Genomic DNA, 20,946 nt, shown 5'->3' with positions numbered 1-20,946 from the left:
AGGGCGTTAAGGCCCTAAGCCACGAGAGACATCAGACATGGGAGGATACACCTTGGGTCTTGCACCCGCAGCAGAAGAGTCGACCTCAGATCACTCTGGTAGGCACTGAGCCCTCGGTCGGATGGCCAGTAGTTGTAACGCCCTGACTCACTACCTCAGAGCGAATCTCGGTATGCTGGACGCCCTTGGTACCTGTGCCGGTAGCTGTGCTGGATCGTGCCGTGGACAGACTCTTGGAGGTGGCACTCCATGCTCCCCTTGCCCCTTGGGGGCAAAGAGGAGGATGAACTTTATCACCCCTCCCAGAACAGCCCGGTAAGGCCCCTCAGCTTGGGAGCTGGTAGCCTGGATGGCAGCAGGGCTGCCCCCGAAGTGCCCGGAACAGCCCCTGGGCCCCTTGGCTAAGGGGACTTGGGCATCCCAGAACCTGAATCCGAGGAACGCCTTTATGTCGGAACCTCCGGGTGTTAACCAGAAACCTGTGCAATTCCCTCAGGTACCACTGCCAAAGGTTTAAGACTACAGGTGTTGGCAGTAAACCCAATTGGTAGCAGTCTGTACCACCCAGATTTACCTGGTAGCTGTGGCTGAGCAGCCAGACTTCTCTCAAGAAGAGTTAGACAGTATATAGAGTATACAAGATAGGTACCAAAATACAGTATCACAAGCAAACAATGACCAGAGTTTGGGTATAAAAGTATATAATTATTTATTTAAAACACACTTTGTAATATACACTAACACTAATATGACAAGCAAGTTCAAACAGTCACTATTAGTATATATACATCCCTGATTACTTATTGAACAAGTCTTAGTTAAAACACCACTTATTTGCAGACAGAGGTGAGCGCTTAACCTAAAATGGCACTCCAATAAGTTAGTTAAAAAGGGAGGGAAAAAGGCAGAATTAGGAAAATACACAATACCAACACTTTAGGAGAACTAGAGCAAGTCAGAAAAGGCAGAGTGTACTGAGGAGCAAGAAAGTCATAAGCCAGGCCCACTCTTGGAAAGAGCAAGGCGGAATGTGTCCAAGATCACACAGTTGAATAGTACTTTAAAGAGTCGTTGCAGAAAGTTCAAAACGGGTTGGATCAGTTCAGGAAAAGTTAGTTAGCAGGTCCCAAGTCACCCCAGGATAGAAAGTCAAGGATTTACGGGACACATTGAACAGTCTGTTGCAAGGGAGACCAGGCGGGACACAGTACCTGAAATGATGAGAAAGCTCCAGCGGGGGCAGTTGTTCCTGGCAGCAGGTGCAAGTTGGTGCTTCGTCCAGGGGAAGAGAAGATCTCGACGTGGAGGAAAGCTGGAGGGCGCTGCACTGCCAAGAAAGAAACCAGCCACAGAGTATCCCGGTTAAAAGGTACTACCCTTTTATTCGCAGTAGTGGTGAAGCGTGTCTATACGGCCGCCTGGGTGCTTGGCACTGGCGATTCGACCATGAGACGATCCAGGAAGGCGAAAAGAGGGCGAACTGGTTATCCCCACCAGTTCAGAGGAAGAAGACTCTCCGGATGAAGATCTTCTCTGTCGTTGGGAAGTGGTGAGACGGTTCAGCAGGGCTCCACCGGTGGTGTCGTCGTTGAAGGTTGGCTCAGCTTCTCCCTCTTCGGATTCTTTGGTCCTGTGGCGACTTCTGAAGTGCCAGTCCCCAAAGCCCTGCTTTTATGCAGAAAACCCCCATTCATCAGTCCTAGCTGTCACTCAAACATGCTAAGTGGTGAGCAGGGTGGCTCACCACTGGGCCAATCACACAAGAGTGCGACTTGAGTTGCTGAGGCAACTCAGTCCAGGGTGCCTAAACCCCCCTCCCACACATCCTGTAGACCCAGACAGAGTGGCACCACTTTTGGAGGCTTCTGTGGAGAAGCCTACCAAAAAGTGGAACAAAAGTCTCGACTTGGGTTGGAGTTAGAGGCGAACACAAACGCCATTTTAAAACCGAGTCCTGGCAAAAAGACCCAACCGGGGAATAAATATTAAATAAATAACCCGGCGGTATCTTTAACATTGCACCAAAAAAATGGTGCATTTAAAATGAATGGGAAAATCCCACAGGAAATATTCCGGTGGAATATTTTGCGTAGTAACCACTGCCACCAGCCAGAAACTCGACGAGGGGGGACTGCACAGTGCCCTCTCGAAAAACAGACCCACGGGCAATCTAATTACCCCCACTAAGTACTTCCACAATATGATGGTTTGTACTGGTTCTGTTCACAATTTAAGACTAGTAAAGTCAATGGTGACTTTACATGCCCTGGGAGACAGTAGTCAGTCCCAGGGTATGGAGTCTATGTTTGGGGGTCACTATGACACCCCTGTGTTACTGCACTGAGGGTGCTGTGTAACACACTTACCAAAAATACATGAAACCCTATGGAGTAAAGGACCCCATAGCCCATAAAACACATTTCAAAGTCAAACTTGGAGACATGAACATGTTGGGATCAGTTGCTTCAAAGACCATTCATGCATCCATTTGGTTGAATCCTTTGATTTCTGTTGGGGGTAAGTCTTTATTCTGGCCGGACTGGTTTCTGGGTGGAGTTCTCTGGATTGATGATGTCCTTGTGGATGGAGAGAAATGTTTTGGATTCACAGATTAGAATCCCTTGAACCAAGAGGTATGAATGAAGAATTCTCATTAAATATGTTCTTGTAAAAACCACAGACCACTTCATGATTGGAATCCTGTACCACATAACCAAGATAGGACTCTTTGATGGTCATAGGACTATGATCAATCTGTAATGAGATCACTCTCAACACATAATGGGCATCACTTAGTTAATAGGAATTGCATTCACCACACTTTGATTCCGAATTATGATTCTTCCAAATTGGTCACAATTTGAGGCATATACCCGATAAGAGGTGAGGCCACTCCCCTACAGAAGAAACATTCTTAACATTCTCTCCTTTCTCTTTACTCTCTCTATTTTGTCATAGTCAGCTGTGCTTTCCTCTAAATAATACAAATGGCCTACAAACACATTTATGATTACAAGTATTTGTATGAAAATGTCATAACTGTCAATCAAGATTGTGGAATGATGGCTACCATTGTAGCATGCATTTTTAATAATTGGCTACCATGAACGATTTCTCATCAGTTATAATTGAATGACCAATCATGTTGCGACAACGCGGCTTCCAATTAGAAACTACTTGAATGTCAGTATTGTCAATAATAGCCACTGCATTTGGCTATAGTATTTTTAGATTCATTCACCCACCACCACGAGTGAATTCTCTTACACTTTTTCGCATTACACATATCCACAGACACGTCTGTGTGAGATGTGTAAATGATATTCATTGGATGAACAGCACACAAGAGTAGAGGTCATTCTGCACTCTAATCCCCAGAAAACCCTTCAATGAACGTGCAGATGTTCCCATAGGCAACGCGCCGCTCACTAGACACGGATGGAGGATTGCTCTAGCATTGCGCGGATTGCCATTTTGTTTAACTAGATACTGAGATAGTGCCCTCTTGATCATATCACAAGTGACTAACTCTCCACTACCCCGATACAGCTTGATGAAAGCATCATAAGCACTCGAGGTGAGCAATATTATGTATAATCTCTGTATACAAGGGATCGCTTGGGGAAATTGACAACTCAGAGCATACTAGAGATTGATTTTCGCAAATGAGTATTCAGCACCAACAGATATTTAAAGCCATTTTCCTGTATTACAGGACCTTGTCTGCACGTCAAGACACTCACAGACCACGTCTGTGTCACCTTTTTGAAGCACCGTCCCATCCACTTCGGATATTGCCCAAAACTTACTGCAGGTAAACAGTCAGAATACACTTACACTATACAATAGCATTAGCAAATCTCCCACCTCCTATTAACATGACGTTATCTGTAATCATTGCAGGATTCTGCTTTTGACATCTGGGTAACCATCATTCCACAATGATTTGAGAGGCTAAATGTTAGCATTAAGTTGCTGAATGGACATGACTTTATAAATTAACTCAAAGTTCCCCCTTTGATTGAGAGATTTAGGATATATTGCTTCTGAAGAAAAGAGTTAATCTCTCGAAACGCATTGAGCTCTCTGTTTTATGTTAATCTAAAATTGTGTATGTTGTTAAATGTTTGTAATTTTTTTGAAAAAGTTTTGAATTTTGACACTCTGAATTTAGAATTGTGCAGAAGTGTTTAACTTTTGAATCTTGAATTCTGCACTTAAATGTTGTGCACCCAATATTACTTTATAGGCACAAAAGATTTGTATGAAACTAATACAACCATTATGCAAAATGTATTTTTGAGTGTGTTTTCTTAAAAATTATTCAAGAAAGTTTTTTTCGAATGATTATATGGATTAGGTTACATAAGTTATATTAGCTATAACTATTTCTCATTTAACAAATAGAAATATACTAATCTTGACTGGTGATTTACCAGTACCTACAGGTGTGCAGGGGACGGGAGGACTCATGCTCCATGAGTTCTCCATTTTTCTTAGCCATCTTTCCCACAACCCCTCAAGCACTCTCTTGTGCACCCCCTCCTAAAAAAGCCATCTGCTGACCCTTCTTGCATGGTTAACGTTCGCCCTTTCTCTATCACCCAGTTCTTGGGCAAACTCAGAGAAGCTGGTCATCCCCCAACTGACAAGCAACACCGAAGCCGCTGGCTGCCTCAATGATCACAAGTCTGGTTTCAGGGCATCCACAGGCACGGAAACTGCTCTCCTGAACGCATGTGAAAACTTGCTCTCGAACCTGAACTCTAACTCTCCCTCTGTTCTGATCCTTGTCGATCTCCCTTCTGCATTTGACAGTCAACCACTCTATCTTCATAAAATGTCTCGATGATACCCTAGGCATCACGGAGCAGGCAAAGGCATGGTTGGCCTTCTTCCTCTCAAACCGACCCTCCAAGTGCAAATGGGCCCTTTTCTCTCTCCTCGACCTCACTCTCTACCCTTGGCGTCCCCCAGGGCAGTATCCTTAACATCTACCTAGCCCCTATGGCCCACTTGATATCCGCCTTCTCTCCAAATTTCCAGTGTTATGCCGATGATTTACCAGTACCTACAGGTGTGCAGGGGACGGGAGGACTCACGCTCCATGAGTTCTCAATTTTTCTTAGCTATCTTTCCCACAACCCCTCAAGCACTCTCTTGTGCACCCCCTCCTAAAAAAGCCATCTGCTGACCCTTCTTGCATGGTTAACTTTCGCCCTTTCTCCATCACCCAGTTCTTGGGCAAACTCAGAGAAGCTGGTCATCCCCCAACTGACAAGCAACACCGAAGCTCGCCTTTAAGCTTCCATCCTCTACCTCCTCTCCTTCCTCTTTCATACCCAACTGCCTGACTGCTACTCAGGCGTGGTGCTCTGCCAATGATCTCTGCCTAAATGCTAGTAAGACTGAGATTGTTCTTATTTGGACTCCTGCTCCCCGTTTCAACCCCATTCTCTGACCACCCTCCTTGGGCCCTCACCCTTTTGGGAGGCAAAAAACCTTGAGGTCATCTTTGACTCCTCCCTCTCCTTCTCTCTACCCATCATGGACCTCGCCAAGAAGTCCAACTTTGAGCTCCACCTCTTCAGAGACATTCCCTCTTTCCTCACCTTCAACAGAAGCTCAACATCTCCAGAGCTCTGGTTCTCTCTAGGCTAAACTACTGCAACAGCTTCTTCCTCAAACTGCCTCTTTGCTCCCTTCGCCCCCTTCAACTAATCCAGAATAGGGCTGCACGACTTCTCCTTGGCCTCAGCCCAGTGACTGCATCTGTCCAGACCTAAAGTCTCTCCACTGGCTCCCAGTGAACGGAAGGATAAAATTCAAGATCCTTTGCATCATCCACAAGGTTGTATGGGGCCTGTGACCTCCACATCCAGCTTTCTCTCTCTAAATACCTCCCTGCAAGAATTCTTCGGTCCTCTAGCTCCAACTCTCTGCAGGTGAGACGTTTCTCCAACCAGAGAGTGGGAGGTAGATCCCTTTCCTCTGCAGGTTCCTCCCTCTGGAGCGGCCTCCCTGCCACCCTCAGACTTGTGCCAGATCTTTTTAAGTTCCGGAAACTTCAAGAATTTTTCTTTTCTCCTCTTCCTTCCCTCTCACCCTCCCTTGCTAATGACCCTCTGCCGCTGCGACTGGTTAACTGGTCCCTTCTGAGTCGTACAGGGGCTAAACCACCACTGACCAGTCTCCCCAGTATCCCTCACTAGCAATTGCCCTCGGGCACCATTCCCTGGACTAGCTCCATTCTGGTCAACCCAGTCTATCGAAATTATCTCCCTTCACCTTTTTCTCCCTGGCACTTGCCCTCATTGGCACCCCTCAGCACTTGCTCACCCCCCCTTGGGTCCACCACACCTGCTCTTCACCCCCTTCCACCCTCGCCCCTTACCTCCCCCCCTCTCCTCCACTTATCACCTTTGTCTTTGAACTTGCACGATAAGATTGTTAGAAGGCCAATATAACAGTCATTGTTTTTTTATTTCCCATGTCCCCCACCTGTTTTCTGTCTTGTGGCGCCCGGAAACACTTGTGTACAGGCGCCATACTAAAACCAATAAAATATATATTTTTTTAATGGTTGAAATTTAGAAATAAAATGCTTTACTAAAACGTAGTGTTAAAATTCACAAACTTTCATGAGTATTATTGGTCATTTATTAAATAGTCAATGAGTTTGTTGTGATCCATTCCAGTACTTTATTAGTTTCTCTTTATTAATAGTGATCTTTTTTTGTATGTGAATTTTAACACTTTTTTTGTATAGAATTTTATATCTGACTTTCAACCAGTTGTGAGAAATTCCACTTTTTTAAAATGTGTTTTGCCTGTATTGGAGACAATTAGAAAAAGTGCACAAGCCACCACATCCTTTGGCCATTTAAGGAATTATTTCAGTTCTCCCCGACATGACCGGAGTCGAATACCAATGCAAATCAAATAAAATATTGCATATGGGGTAACAAGCGCATATGAAAGAGGATGTGTACTGTTGGGTATGCAGGATCAAAATAAATGCATGGCAAACACATTGATACACATTTCACACAGACAGAGAGACCTCAACGGCCTATGATTAATAGGGGCACTTACTGGCTTGATCGGATGTCCCAATGCTTCGGAATGCTATAGGGCGAGAAGACAGGAAGTGGTAAGATATAGGATAGAGTGAGACAGTTAAAGAAAAGGAAACATGCATTTGAAACTGAAGAGATTAGAACATTTCAAGAAAGAAGTTTTTCTTTCTCTACACAGACCATGGATGGTCCCATAGCAGAAAGTCAAAGTTGCATTTATGGTGACTTTGTGTTCTTAATCTGTGCTGTGCTCTTGGCACACGCATATGTTGGACTAGTGATCTTGGCTGAGGCCTTTTATTCTTACTTCTCAATGATTGGCCTAAAAATAAACAGATCTAAGACAAAAATCATATTTATGGGTTTCAGGCAGAGTATGAAATCTGCTATAGTCTTTGGCAATCATCCCTTCAAGAAAATACATTTTTACAACTAACTAGGGGTACAATTGTCAGCTAACGGAAAGTGGCACCAACACCTGACAGGATGAATATTTTGATTCAGAAATGATGTGCCCACTGTTCGAAAACACCACTTGAAGCCCAAAGGTTGTGGCTCAAGCACAAGGTGGCAGCAAGCTCTTGGGCCATGTACCAATATCCCTTTTGACAATGTTAAACTGCTTCTTAAAATGACTACCGGGAGTGCACCCTCAAGGCAGCCACATACAGATCTGTGAATCAAAGATATAGGCTGCAATGCATCTTTAACGCAGCTTTTAATGTAGTTGCAACTTTGAGGGGCAGAAGGGTCACAGTTATAAAGTACACCTAAAGAAAGTGTGGAATGTACATAGCGCTATCAGTATTCCTTGATTTACTCACAACAAATAATTAACGTACTTGATTTCATGGTCCTTTGATATCACCCTGACCAAATGCTTCCTTCTGATTTACGAAATAAGAAAACTACATTGGAACTATTTGGAGATTCAACACATCCTAAAAACATTTGTTAATCCCAGACACGCGTTGGACTGTTCTAGAAAAATTTAAGAGGGATGAAGCAATGGTTGGAGACTTGCTCCGGTATTAGAGTAAATAGTCTATCCTTGAAGGTATGATGTTCTTCTGAAAGCACTCACTGAGAGATGGGCAACCCCAAACTAAGCAAGCGCAGTTGTTGTGCCAGAACGTGAGCAGAGAGCGTTATCCATCTGTTGCTCTTTTGTCCTTTCTATTCGGTCCAGAGAGCAGCCTGTCTGGGTGATGGGCATTCATTCTCCAATAGTGGTTTTTGGGGTGGCCACACGGTGGCCGCAGGTTTAGAAAAAGCAAGGAAAAACAAACATTACCAGGTGGAGGCTAAGGAAAAGTTACTTACTTGTAATCCTAGTTCTCGATTACAGGCATCTTCATTAATATTCATAAATTTTTCAATAGCTCAGAATGCAGAGCCTCAAAACAGTTTTTCGTTAAAATACGTACATGCCAAAATAAAAATATATGTACATCAAATGGGTTATATGTGTCATTTTTAAATTCATAGCTCACCATCATTTTATCATTTATTTTATAATGGTAGCCCTCAATAGTCAATATGCAGTTTTGTGAAATTTAGATGAGAAATAGGTATTCAGCAATGTAAAGGTGGAAAAATGTCACTTTCGCCAAGGATGCCAGCCTCCACTGATATCCCATCATTCAGTGTTTTCACAGTTGGAACCTCTGTTCATTTTTTCAGTTGCTCCATGTGCTTGATCCAAAGTAATTACTGCACAGCAAATACCACAAAGCACTTTTCCTCGCTGCACGCTCTCTGTCCCAAGCCACCAAGTTTCTTGGGGGGTCCCTTTGCTCCACCTCTCACCCCTGCCTCTTGCTCCCATGAAGGGGGGGGTGGGGGGGAGATTCCCCCTTCAACCCTCCATCCCAACCACATTCCCCACACTTGCATTTATACAGCTCCTACAGCATCCTGTCGCTTCGGGGTTCTTCCTCCGTGTCACACCCCGTCACGTCCCCTACCAGAGAGCTCCCACTCCACATGTAATCAGGGTTGAAAGCCCGCGACCCAAATGTTCGAGGGAGAAAAGGCCAAAGGTTATTTTTCTGAAATCTTCGGTTTTTTCCCCCCTGAACATTTACAACTTGGCCCCCCACCCACGCCCCCACCCTTACTTACCTTGTGTCCCTGCGGCGCCTGTTCCCTTTCACTTCCGTGATCGGGTACCGGCGCAGCAGGGTCTTTTTTTCTTTTTCTCTTCTCGACAGCTGCTGGGGTCACCGCCGCAAACCCTGCTCACAATATAGTGAGCAAGGGTGCAGGGGACACCCCCCTCAGCCTTCCTTTTTGTCTTTTTTTCAGGATGCCTGCGGGGGACACGCCGCTCACAATATAGTGAGCAAGGTTGCGGGGGACACCCCTGCAGCCCCAAGCACTGAATGTGTGATCTGGTCGAACTTGGAATTTTTGAACGGCCGAAATTCGGCCAAATCACGGATTCAGTCATTTTATTTTGAACATTTTGGAGGGTTCCCTCCACATGCATTCCCTGCCTGACTCCCTTGTCCAGACAGGCAACGCTGTGAAGACCCCACCAATGTGAATGCATTACGGTAAATACCTGGTATGGCATGGTAGGCATGGTAAAGACATGTCACCAATGTTTTCATGATAAATGAGAGAAAGGAAACAAAGAACATGTTATGATATTGGGTTTTATACCGCACACCTCTGCCATTTGCATGTTCCAAAGGCACATTAACAGATCAAAAAGAGATGGGGTGTGTTTGGTTAGTTAGTGGGAGGAGAGGGAAAATGCAGGATTGCTTTGCTGTTATGTTGATGCTTACAGTTCGAAAGTACCCAGTGTGAGGGTCGGTTTTCTAGGTGGTCTGGGTCAAGGGCACAGAGGCATTTGTGTCCACATGATCTGGTGTGCCTATGGTGCTAGGATGCATTCACTTGAGGTTGAGGTACATATGTTGGTTATAGAGGTGTAGAGCTCTGATGTTTGTATGGAGGGATTATAAATTGCTGCGTATGAGTGCCATCGCTGGTCACGTATAGCAGGTTTGTGCACAAAGAAGAACATTTAATGTTGGAGCACACAACTAGGTTGACAAGTACATAACTTGTCCTTCATCATGAGATCTTCATTAATATTCTAAAATGTTCATTAGAATAATAAGCTTATCTTCAACCCTGGGAAGGGGGGAAGACAGGACCGATTGAAAGTAAGCTTGAAAACATGCTCTTATCCAGATAGAATTCTGAAGGATGCCTGCTCAATTTGAGCATTTTGTTTTAGCATCTAAATCCAGACAACAGTTCCTAGTAAATGTGTGAGTAGATTTCCATATTGGCGCTTTGCAAATCTTAGCCATTGCAACATTTCTGAGAATGATAGCTGTCGTTTTTTCCCCTCTTAGGATGAGCCATATGTCAGCAAGGTTTGCTTTCTGGGAAAAAGGTAAAATACAAGAGACAATCCACCTAAAGAGGGATTGTTTAGATGGAGGTGTCCCTGTTTTAGGGCCAACATTGCTTAGATTTCTTGATTTATTTTTTAAATAATACGAGAACTGGTCTCACATCTAGCATGTGACAAGAAATTTCTGCAGGAAAATCAATGTTCGAGAAGAACAAGTTACTTACCAAGTGTAACGTTCTTTCGACTGGATGTTCCTCCCACATATTCCTCATCTTGTGATAAATCGTTCTCTCCAGCTTCGCTGCTTTGGAGAAAAAAATTCTCGGCAGAGGGTGCTGTGCTCGAGGTCGTGGCGTTGATTGTCCCTCGACGTACTCCGTACTCTGTCAACGTCACCGATTGTATAAGTAGCTCGAGCCGCGCCCGTTGCTTCAGTTCTGTTTTTTAGATGAAATATATATAGGAGGAACACCCAGGCGTGTCCCATGACCGATGCATTCTTCGTGAGAAGAAAGTGTAAGAAAACGTAAACTGTACTGTGGGGTAGGATGGGAGGGTCGATGAGGAATACGTGGGAGGAACATCCAGTCGAAAGAACGTTACAGTTGGTAAGTAACTTGCTCTTCGAATGGATTGTGTCCTCCCACGTATTCCTCATCTTGTGATAGGCTCCCATAGCAGTATCAATTTTTTGGAGGTGGGAGTACCATTTCAGTTTTCGTGGACAGAATGCAGAACTGCCTTTGCAAATAAACCCTCGTTAGAGGAGGCAGTGTCCAAACAATAATGTTTAACAAAAGTATGTATTGTTTTCCAGGTTGCAGCTGCACAAATGTCTGCTGCCGGGACTCCCCTCTTTAGAGCCGCAGAAGTAGCCATTCCCCTTGTAGAATGGGCACGAAGCCCATCTGGTGGTTCTTTTCCCGCTAGTCTGTAGCATTTAACTATGGCTAATATGATCCAGCGGGAAATGGTCTGTTTTGTTACAGATAAGCCTAATTTTTGACCAGTGTAACCCACAAACAGTTGGTCATCTTGTCTCAATTTAGCCATCCTAGAGATGTAAAAACTAAGAGCCCTCTTGGGATCTAATCTGTGTAATCTCTCCTCTTCTTTGCCCAGGTGAGGAGGAGGATAAAACGTAGGAAGTACTATTTTTTGTGGCAAATGGAAGTCCGAGACTACTTTTGGCAAAAATGAAGGTTTAACTTTAAGGACTACCTTATCTTTATAAAAAACAGTGTATGGTGGTTTGCATGAGAGAGCCTGAAGTTCGCTAACCCTTCAGGCTGATGATAGGGCCACAAGGAGGACAGTTTTTAGAGTCAAAAGCCTCAATGGACATGAGTGCAGAGGCTCAAAAGGTATGCAAGTCAAGAATTTTAATACTAAATTTAAGTCCCAGGCTGGTACATGAAAAGGTACTGGAGGGTATGCATTAGTGAGCCCCTTTAAGAATTGAATTATTAACGGTATTTTGAAATATGATACCTCTTCCGAGGAGCGCTTGAAAATGGACAGCGCAGCAAGGTATCCTTTTATTGTTCCTATCTGGAGCCCCAGATTAGCTAGATGTAGCAGAAAGGAAAGCACCATTGGGGTGCCACACTGAAAAGGGTCCACATCCTTGTCTTTGCACCAGTTACTAAACCTATTCCAGCGACATCGGTACAAAGACTTTGTTGCTGGCCTTCTGGCCAAAAGCAAGATTTCCATTACGTCATCCGGAAGATCCCAATCCTTGTATCTCAACCTCTCAGAAACCATACGTGAAGGTTGAGTGTCTTGACCTCTGGATGGAGAACCCGACCTTCCTCTTGCGAGAGAAGATCCTCTCTTTGCGGAAGACGTATTGGAGGGCAGATGGACATGTCTAGAAGGTCTGGGAACCACGTCCTCCTGGCCCAATCCGGGGCAATTAGGATCATGGTTTTCCTGAACTTTCTCAACCTCCCGATTACTTGAGGAATCATGGGGACTGGGGGAAACGCGTACAGCAGTGGAAACTTCCACTCCACTACGAACGCGTCTCCCAGAGCTCCTCTTTGAGGAAATTCCCTTCAGCAGTACTGATCGCACTTCCGGTTGATCGTGGTGGCGAACAGATCCACTTGAGGGGTTCCCCAAAAGGCGAAGATCTCCAGAAGGACTTCCTGAGCCAGCTCCCACTCGTGAGAGACCGTGCTCCGCCTGCTCAGAGCGTCTGAATTGCTGACAGAGATTCCTTCTCGTATTGCCCAGAACCAGAGCTGCATTGCTTCTCTGCACAGTGGTAGTGACCCTACACCTCCTCTCTTGTTGAGATAGTACATGGCCACTGTATTGTCCGTCATTATCAGGACTTCTTTCCCTGTACAGAGGGCAGAAAGGCCTTCAGAGCTAGTCTGATTGCCCTCAGCTCTAATAGGTTGATTTGTAGTTTGGACTCCGATGGAGACCAACGACCGCTGATTGCCAGATCGTTGGTGTGTGCTCCCCACTTCGTGAATGAGGCATCCGTCACTGCCGTTATCTCCGGCCATGGTTGCCAAAAAGACTCTCCCTTGAGAATGTTGTCATTGCAAGCCCACCATAGAAGATCCTGAGCAACAGCACTCAGGACTTGCAGAAGATCCGACATATTCCCTGAGAACTGGGACCACTGAGTTCTGAGTGCCCATTGAAGGGATCTCATTCTCAACCTGGCCTCTGGTACTAGGAAAATGCAGGATGCCATGAGGCTGAGCAACCTGAGAAAATCGAAGGCCGGTAGATGTTGGGCATTCTGAAAGTTCGTTACCATCTGCTGGATGTGGAGAGCTCTCACTTCGGGAGGCGAGGCTTTTCCCGATGAAGTGTCCAAGACTGCTCCGATAAACTGGAGCTTCTGGGATGGTATCATGTGGGACTTCTTGAAATTGAGGGAGAATCCCAGTTTGTGGAGGAAGTGGCAGGTGATCAAAAGATGTTCCTGCACTTGTTTTGGAGAACTTGCTCTGATCAACCAGTCGTCCAGGTAGGGATATATGTGAATACCTCCTCTCCTGAGACTTGCTGCCACAACCGCCAACAGTTTGGTGAAAACCCTCGGGCGGAGGTCAACCCGAATGGCAGAACTCGAAGCTGATAATGAGAATTGCCAATCGCGAACTTCAGGTACTTTCTGTGCTTTGGATGGATTGGCACATGAACGTAAGCATCCTGAAGGTCCAATGATACCAACCAATCTTGGAGTTGGAGAGCCTGAAGGATCGGAGAAAGAGTCACCATCTTGAACTTGTCCTTCCTGAGGAACTTGTTCAAGTTTCTCAAGTCCAAGATGGGTCTCAGTCCTCCGTCCTTTTTTGGGATGAGAAAATATGGGGAGTACCAACCCCTGTTTCTCTCCGCTACAGGTACCAGTTCTATGGCACCTTTCTCTAGCAGGGTTAAAATTTCCTGCAACAGGAGCGGATCTGGAATTTTGACGGAGTTGTCTCCCGGTGGATGATTCTGAGGCCTTTTTAGAAAGGGGAGACAGTAACCTTGGGGTACTGTTTCCAGTGCCCAAGCATCTGAGGTAATGCCCCGCCATTCCTTCAGATGTTGAGAGATCCTGCCTCCCACTGGTGTTTTGTGTAAAAAGGCCTCAGAGGAATTTGGAGGCGGCTGCAGGAGTGGTTGAGGGTACAGATGCCGCTCCTGAGGCTGATTTTGCACCTCTTCCTCGGAACTTGTCTTGTACCATAAGTAACTCCCAAAGGAGTAACTTCGTCTTCTTCCGAAGCAGACTCTTCATAAATTGCAGACATAGATTTGAAAAAGTCTGATCTGGGCAAAGGAGTGAATCTCCTTTCTTCCTCTTCCATCTGCTTCGAAGGAAATGGCAAATCCCTCGAAGTTTTCGAGGGTGTCTTCGAAGTCTTCGAAGTTTTCGAAGATGACTTCGATAATGGCGTCGATGACGCATTTGGCTTTGGCGTCGAAATTATCGACGTCGAGGGCGTCGACAAAGTTTTTGACGATTTGTGTTTCTTGGCCGGCACTGGAGAGGTGCTCGACTCTAAGATTTTTCGACGGTTTTACATCGACTCAAGGTTTTTTGTATTCCTTGACGCTACTGGTCTTGGCCATAGTAGCCTTGGACTTCCCTTTGTCGTCCAATGGAGCGACTTTAGGGGTATGGCTTTTTCGAGGGTCTTTGGAGGGGGTCGAGGCCGCATTCTCGAAAACCTCCATCATCTTTTTGCGGAATTCTTCCCACTTACTGGGAGAATCCGATTTAGTCGGACAACAAATTTCTTCGGTCGACTCTGAAGAAGATGATGAGGGAGATCTATGTCTCCTCTTCATTTTTTTCGATGACGACGAAGAATGTCTCGATCTACTCTTAGATCAAGATCTCTGAGTGCCTATGGCGATCCGATCCCTTAGAATGAGTCGCTTTCTTATGTCTTTTTGACGAAACCTTTTTTGAGGCCTCCCTCCCCACCGACAGTTTACCTCTCCTCTCACGAAGAGCTTTTTCGGTCATCGATTGGCAGGACCCGCAGTCGTCGGTTCGGTGACTGGAACCGAGACACCAGAGACGAATCCGGTGGGGATCGGTGATCGACATCTTAGACCCACAATCTGCACACTTTTTAAACTCAGTTCTGGGTGTCGAAGGTGTCGAAGATGATGACATTTTCTTCACAGAAAATAGAAGCGCGCCGTTCTCGATAGCGAAGCGATCGGAAAAACGGAACTGAAGCAACGGGCGTGGCTCGAGCTACTTATACCATCGGTGATGTCGACAGAGTACGGAGTACGTCGAGGGACAATCAATGCCACGACCTCGAGCACAGCGCCCTCTGCCGAGAATTTTTTTTTCCGAAGCAGCGAAGCTGGAGATAACGATTTTTCACAAGATGAGGAATACGTGGGAGGACACAATCCATTCGAAGAACAAGTTATTTACCAACTGTAACGTTCTTTCGATTGGATGTTCCTCCCACGTATTCCTCATCTTAAATATATCCTTACCTTTAGGTTTCGCCTCGGAACATTTTTCCTCTCTCCAGCAGAGGGCGCTCCACTCGAGGCGGCGACGTCGATGTCCCTCGCCGGCCTCCATCGAGTGTCAACGTCATCTGTAGTATAATTGCCTCAAGGGCGCCCGTTGGCCTCAGTTCTGTTTTTTCGTGTATCAGAGCCCATGTATTATAAACAAAGGTGTGCCTCTTATTGACCCAAACCCTAAAAGAATTTAGAGTGTAAACCACGTAAACAGTACTGCGGGGTAGGATGGGAGGGTCGATGAGGATAACGTGGGAGGAACGAACATCCAATCGAAAGAACGTCACAGTTGGTAAGTAACTTGTTCTTCGAACGGATTGTGTCCTCCCACGTAGTCTTCATCTTAGATAGATTCCCAAAGCAGTTTTGTATTGGAGGCGGGAGTACAGGTGTCTTTTTAGTCATGTACTGAATGTAGTACAGATTTTGCAAATAGACCTCCTTGAGAGGTAGTTGAGTCCAAAGCATAATGTTTGATGAAAGTATGCATGGATGACCATGTGGCTGCTGCACAAATGTCTTGTACAGGGACACCCCTCTTAAGGGCTGTTGAAGTTGCTATGCCCCTAGTTGATTGAGCTCTAAAACCCTCAGGGGGATCTTTTCCAGCTAGCCTATAACACTCTGTTATGGCTAAGATTATCCATCTTGATAATGTTTGTTTGGTTATAGTTAGTCCTAATTTACGGCCAGTGTATCCCACAAATAGTTCTTCACACTGATGTATTTTTGACAATCTTGAGATGTAAAAGCTAAGAGCACTTCTGGGATCTAGCCTATGCAGTCTTTCCTCTTCCTTACTTGTTTGAGGAGGAGGGTAGAACACAGGTAGAATTATTTTCTGTGACAGATGAAACTCAAACTATTTTTGGTAGAAAAGAGGGTTTGACTCGAAGGACAACTTTGTCTTTATGAAAGATGGTGTGAGGAGGACCACTCGAAAGTGCCTGCAACTCACTTACTCTACGGGCTGATGTCAATGCAATTAGAAGTATAGTTTTTAACGTCAGAAGCCTTAACGGGCAAGAATGTAAAGGCTCAAAGGGTGCACGTCAGAAATTTAAGTACCAAATTTAAATCCCACACAGGAACTTGAAAAGGTATTGGTGGAAAAACATTGTTTAAACCTTTTAGAAATTGTATTATAAAAGGTATCTTAAAATAAGATTTTTCTTCTGAAGAGCGCTTGAAGATAGATATCGCTGCTACGTATCCTTTTATTGTCTTAACCTGGAGTCCCAGATTAGCTAAATGTAACAGGAAAGATAATGCCATTGGAATATCACATTCAAAGGGATCCACATTCTTATCCCTGCACCAGTTACTGAACTTGTTCCAACGACACCGGTACAAAGATTTTGTTGCTGGCCTTCTGGCCGAAAGCAAAACCTCCATAACATCATCCAGAAGGTCCCAATCCTTGTATCTCAACCTCTCAGAAGCCATCCGTGAAGGTTGAGTGTGTTGACCTCTGGATGGAGAACATGACATCCCTCCTGCGAGAGAAGATCCTCTCTTTTTGGAAGACGTATTGGAGGGCAGATGGACATGTCAAGAAGATCCGGGTACGACGTTCTCCTGGCCCAATCCGGAGCAATTAGGATCAGGATTTTCCTGAACTTTCTCAACCTCCTGATTACCTGAGGGATCACAGGGACTGGAGGGAACGCATATAGAAGAGGAAACTCCCACTCCACGACGAATGCGTCTCCTAGAGCTCCTCTCGGGGGAAATTCCCTTGAGCAGTACAGTTCGCACTTCCTGTTGACAATGGTCGCGAACAGATCCACTTGAGGGGTTCCTCAAAGGGTGAAGATCTCTTGAATGACTTCCTGAGATAGTTCCCGCTCGTGGGAGACTGAGCTCTGCCTGCTCAGAGGGTCTGCCGCTGTGCTTTGCTCTCCTGCTAGGTGAATGGCAGATAGAGAGATCCCTTCATGTATTGCCCAGAACCAGAGCTGCATTGCCTCTCTGCACAGTGGCAGTGACCCTACTCCTCCTCTCTTGTTGATGTAGTACATGGCCATTGTGTTGTCCGTCATTATCAGGACATTCTTTCCCCGTACAGAGGGCAGGAAGGCCTTCAGAGCTAGTCTGATCGCCCTCAGCTCTAATAAGTTGATGTGTAGTCTGGACTCCGATGGAGACCAACGACTGCTGATTGTCAACTCGTTGGTGTGAGCTCCCCAGCTCGTGAGTGAGACATCCGTTACTACTGTTATCTCCGGCCATGGTTGCCAAAAAGATTCTCCCTTGAGGATAGGTTTCTTGCAAGCCCACCATTGTAGATCCTGTGCTACCCTGGTTGGAACTTGTAAAAGATCTGTCATTTCCCCTGCAAATTAGGACCATTGAGTCCTGAGGGCCCATTGAAGGGAATTCATCCTCAATCTGGCTTCTGGCACCAGAAAAAAGCAGGATGCCATGAGGCCGAGCAACCTGTGAAAATCGAAGGCCGGTAGACGAACAAATTACTTTCTTACCTGGTAACGTTCTTTCGATAGGATGGTCCGACGACGTATTCCATATCTATGACAGGTAATGTCCACAGCTGTGCAGCTTCGGAAAATCTTTGGCGTCTGCGTCCTGTGTCGATGACGTCGGTGCGCCGTCCCCGAGGACCTCCTCCGACGGCCGACGTCACCCGATGTGATAAGTAGGACGCACGACACCCACAGCCTCAGTTATAGTTTTTTCCCAGAACGCGTGCCACCAGTTTTCTGCCAGTCAGACACACAAGGCCTTGCGGAATGCAAGCTGCAATCGCAAAAGAAATTCTGCAGCGGGGAAGGCAGGGAGGGAGCGATATGGAATACGTCGTCGGACCATCCCATGGAAAGAACGTTACCAGGTAAGAAAGTAACTTGTTCTTCGAGGGGATTGTGTCCTCCGACGTATTCCATATCTATGACAGACTCCCAAAGCAGTACCAAGCAAGGAGGTGGGAAAGAATTTAGAATACAAATTTAGCATGCCCAATCAAATTGCGGAATAGAGAACTGCCTTGCCAAAGGCCAGACCTTGCCCTCTGATGGAATCGAGGGAGTCGTGACGTACAAAAGTATGTACTGAAGCCCAGGTGGCTGCATCACAGATGTGACGAATAGGAACTCCCCTCTGCAGGGCAGTAGACGCAGCCACTCCCCTGGTATAATGGGCCCGCAAGCCAGCCGGAGGGTCCTTACCCGCCAAGTGGTAACACTCGGAGATAGCTAAAACAATCCAACGAGACAAAGTCTGTTTCGTCACAGCTTGTCCCAAACACTTTCCAGCGTAACCAATGAAAAGTTGATTGTCCACTCTGACCCGGGACATGCGCGAAACATAAAAGCTCAACGCTCTCTGAGGATCAAGCCTATGGAGCCTTTCCTCTTCCTTACCAGGATGTGGAGGAGGATAGAATGCCGGAAGAACAACCTTCTGGCTCAAATGAAATTCCGAAACCACCTTCGGAAGAAAAGAAGGACGAACTCTAAGGACAACCCTGTCCTTGTGAAACACAGTGAAGGGGGGCTTAACTGAAAGTGCCTGTAACTCACTCACTCACTCTGCGAGCGGAAGTAACCGCAACCAAGAACACAGTTTTCAGAGTTAACAGCCTCAAGGGGAAAGAATGTAAAGGCTCAAACGGAGCACCCATAAGAAACTTAAGAACAAGGTTTAAATCCCAACCTGGCACCAGAAAAGGTGATGGCGGGAACACATTAGTGAGCCCTTTCAGAAACTGCGAAATTAAAGGAATTTTAAAATAGGAACACTCTTCAGACGAGCGCTTAAATATGGACAGCGCCGCCAGATAACCTTTAAATGGTCCCCACTTGCAAGCCCCTGTGGGCCAAAGAAAGCAAAAAAGACAGAACCATGGGAATGTCACATTCAAAAGGATCCACATTCTGAACTCTGCACCAGTCGCAGAACTTTCTCCAACGGCAACGGTACAGAGACTTAGTTGTTGGCCGCTTGGCCGAGAGCAACACCTCCATCACGTCTTCAGGGAGGTCCCAATCCTTATACCTCAACCTTTCAGAAGCCAAGCGTGAAGATTGAGGGATCTGACCTCTGGATGGAGAACCTGACCCCCCTCCCGTGAGGGCAGATGGACAAGTCTAGAAGGTCCGGCTACCACGTCCTCCGGGCCCACGCCGGAGCAATGAGGATCATCCGGGAACCGAACCTCCGTAACCTCCGCAGCACTTGCGGGATGACGGGGACTGGAGGAAACGCGTACAGCAGTGGGAATGACCACTCCACCACGAACGCGTCTCCTAAGGCTCCTTTTGGAGGAAATTCCTGCAAGCAAAACCTTTCACACTTCCGGTTGACACTGGAGGCGAAGAGATCCACTTGAGGGGTCCCCCCAAAGGGCAAAGATCTCCGGGAGAATCTCCTGAGCCAGCTCCCACTCGTGAGAGATCGTGCTCTGCCTGCTCAGAGCATCCGCCGTCTCGTTGTCGTCTCCGTCCAGATGAACCGCCGAGATCGAAACTTCCTGCTGGATGGCCCAGAACTCTAGCTGCATCGCCTCCCTGCACAGCGGAAGTGACCCTGCCCCCCCCTTTTTGTTGAGGTAGTGCATGGCCACCATGTTGTCTGTTAGAATCAGGACACTCTTTCCGCGCACAGTCGGCAGAAAAGCCTTCAGGGCTAGCCTGACGGCCCTCAGCTCCAACAGACTGATATGGAGTCTGGACTCCGACGGAAACCAACGACCACTGACTGTCAACTCGTTGGCATGAGCTCCCCATCCCGTGCGGGATGCGTCCGTCACGATCGTCACCTGCGGCCAGGGCAGCCAAAATGGGGCCCCCTTCATCAGATTGCCCTCGACGGCCCACCACAGGAGGTCCCGGGCTACCGAGGGCAGCACCTGAACAGGGTCCGACAGCCTGCCGGAGGACTGAGACCACTGGAGCTTGAGTGCCCACTGCAAAGATCTTATCTGCAGACGAGCCTCTGGCACCAGAAGAATGCAGGATGCCATGAGGCCGAGCAGTCTCAAGAATTCGGACGCTGGGAGATTCTGGGCAAGCTGAAACTTGCGCACCATCTGCTGAATGTGAAGAGCCCTCACCTGAGGAGGAAAACACTGCCCCAGGGAAGTGTCGAGCACTGCTCCGATGTACTGGAGCCGCTGCGTTGGTGTCAAATGGGACTTCTTAAAATTGAGGGAGAAGCCCAGCCTGTGAAGGGAGTGGCAGGTGACGGACAGATGATCCAGGACTTGCTCGGGAGAGCTCCCCCGATCAACCAATCGTCCAGGTAGGGGTAGACGTGAATCCCCCCTTTCCTGGAGTTGCGCTGCCACCACCACCATGAGCTTGGTGAAAACCCTCGGGGCGGAGGTCAATCCAAAAGGCAGGACCCGAACCTGAAAGTGCGAGTCGCCAACCGCGAACCTCAGGTACTTCTTGTGCTTGGGATGGATCGGCACATGGAAGTAAGCATCCTTGAGGTCGAGAGACACCAACCACTCCT

The 20,946-nt window shown here is 46.6% G+C and overlaps 1 protein-coding gene across 8 annotated transcripts in view; it reads right to left on the bottom strand.

The window, feature by feature from the left end:
* Positions 1-20,946, bottom strand: part of ERC1 (ELKS/RAB6-interacting/CAST family member 1) — a 2,866,486-nt gene that overhangs the window by 1,349,316 nt on the left and 1,496,224 nt on the right. For 5 of the 8 annotated variants that reach the window (XM_069628613.1, XM_069628618.1, XM_069628614.1 and 2 more), the window contains one exon: positions 7,096-7,128. The exons of the other annotated variants lie outside the window; for them this stretch is intronic. In XM_069628613.1, the coding sequence (XP_069484714.1) occupies positions 7,096-7,128 (33 nt within the window). The remainder of the gene's footprint in view (positions 1-7,095; positions 7,129-20,946) is intronic. 8 annotated transcript variants of the gene reach the window in all.

Source organism: Ambystoma mexicanum, chromosome 12, assembly GCF_040938575.1.
Source record: "Ambystoma mexicanum isolate Mex_15411 chromosome 12, UKY_AmexF1_1, whole genome shotgun sequence".
NCBI lineage: Eukaryota > Metazoa > Chordata > Amphibia > Caudata > Ambystomatidae > Ambystoma > Ambystoma mexicanum.
This window is presented reverse-complemented; position numbering and strand designations above follow the sequence as displayed.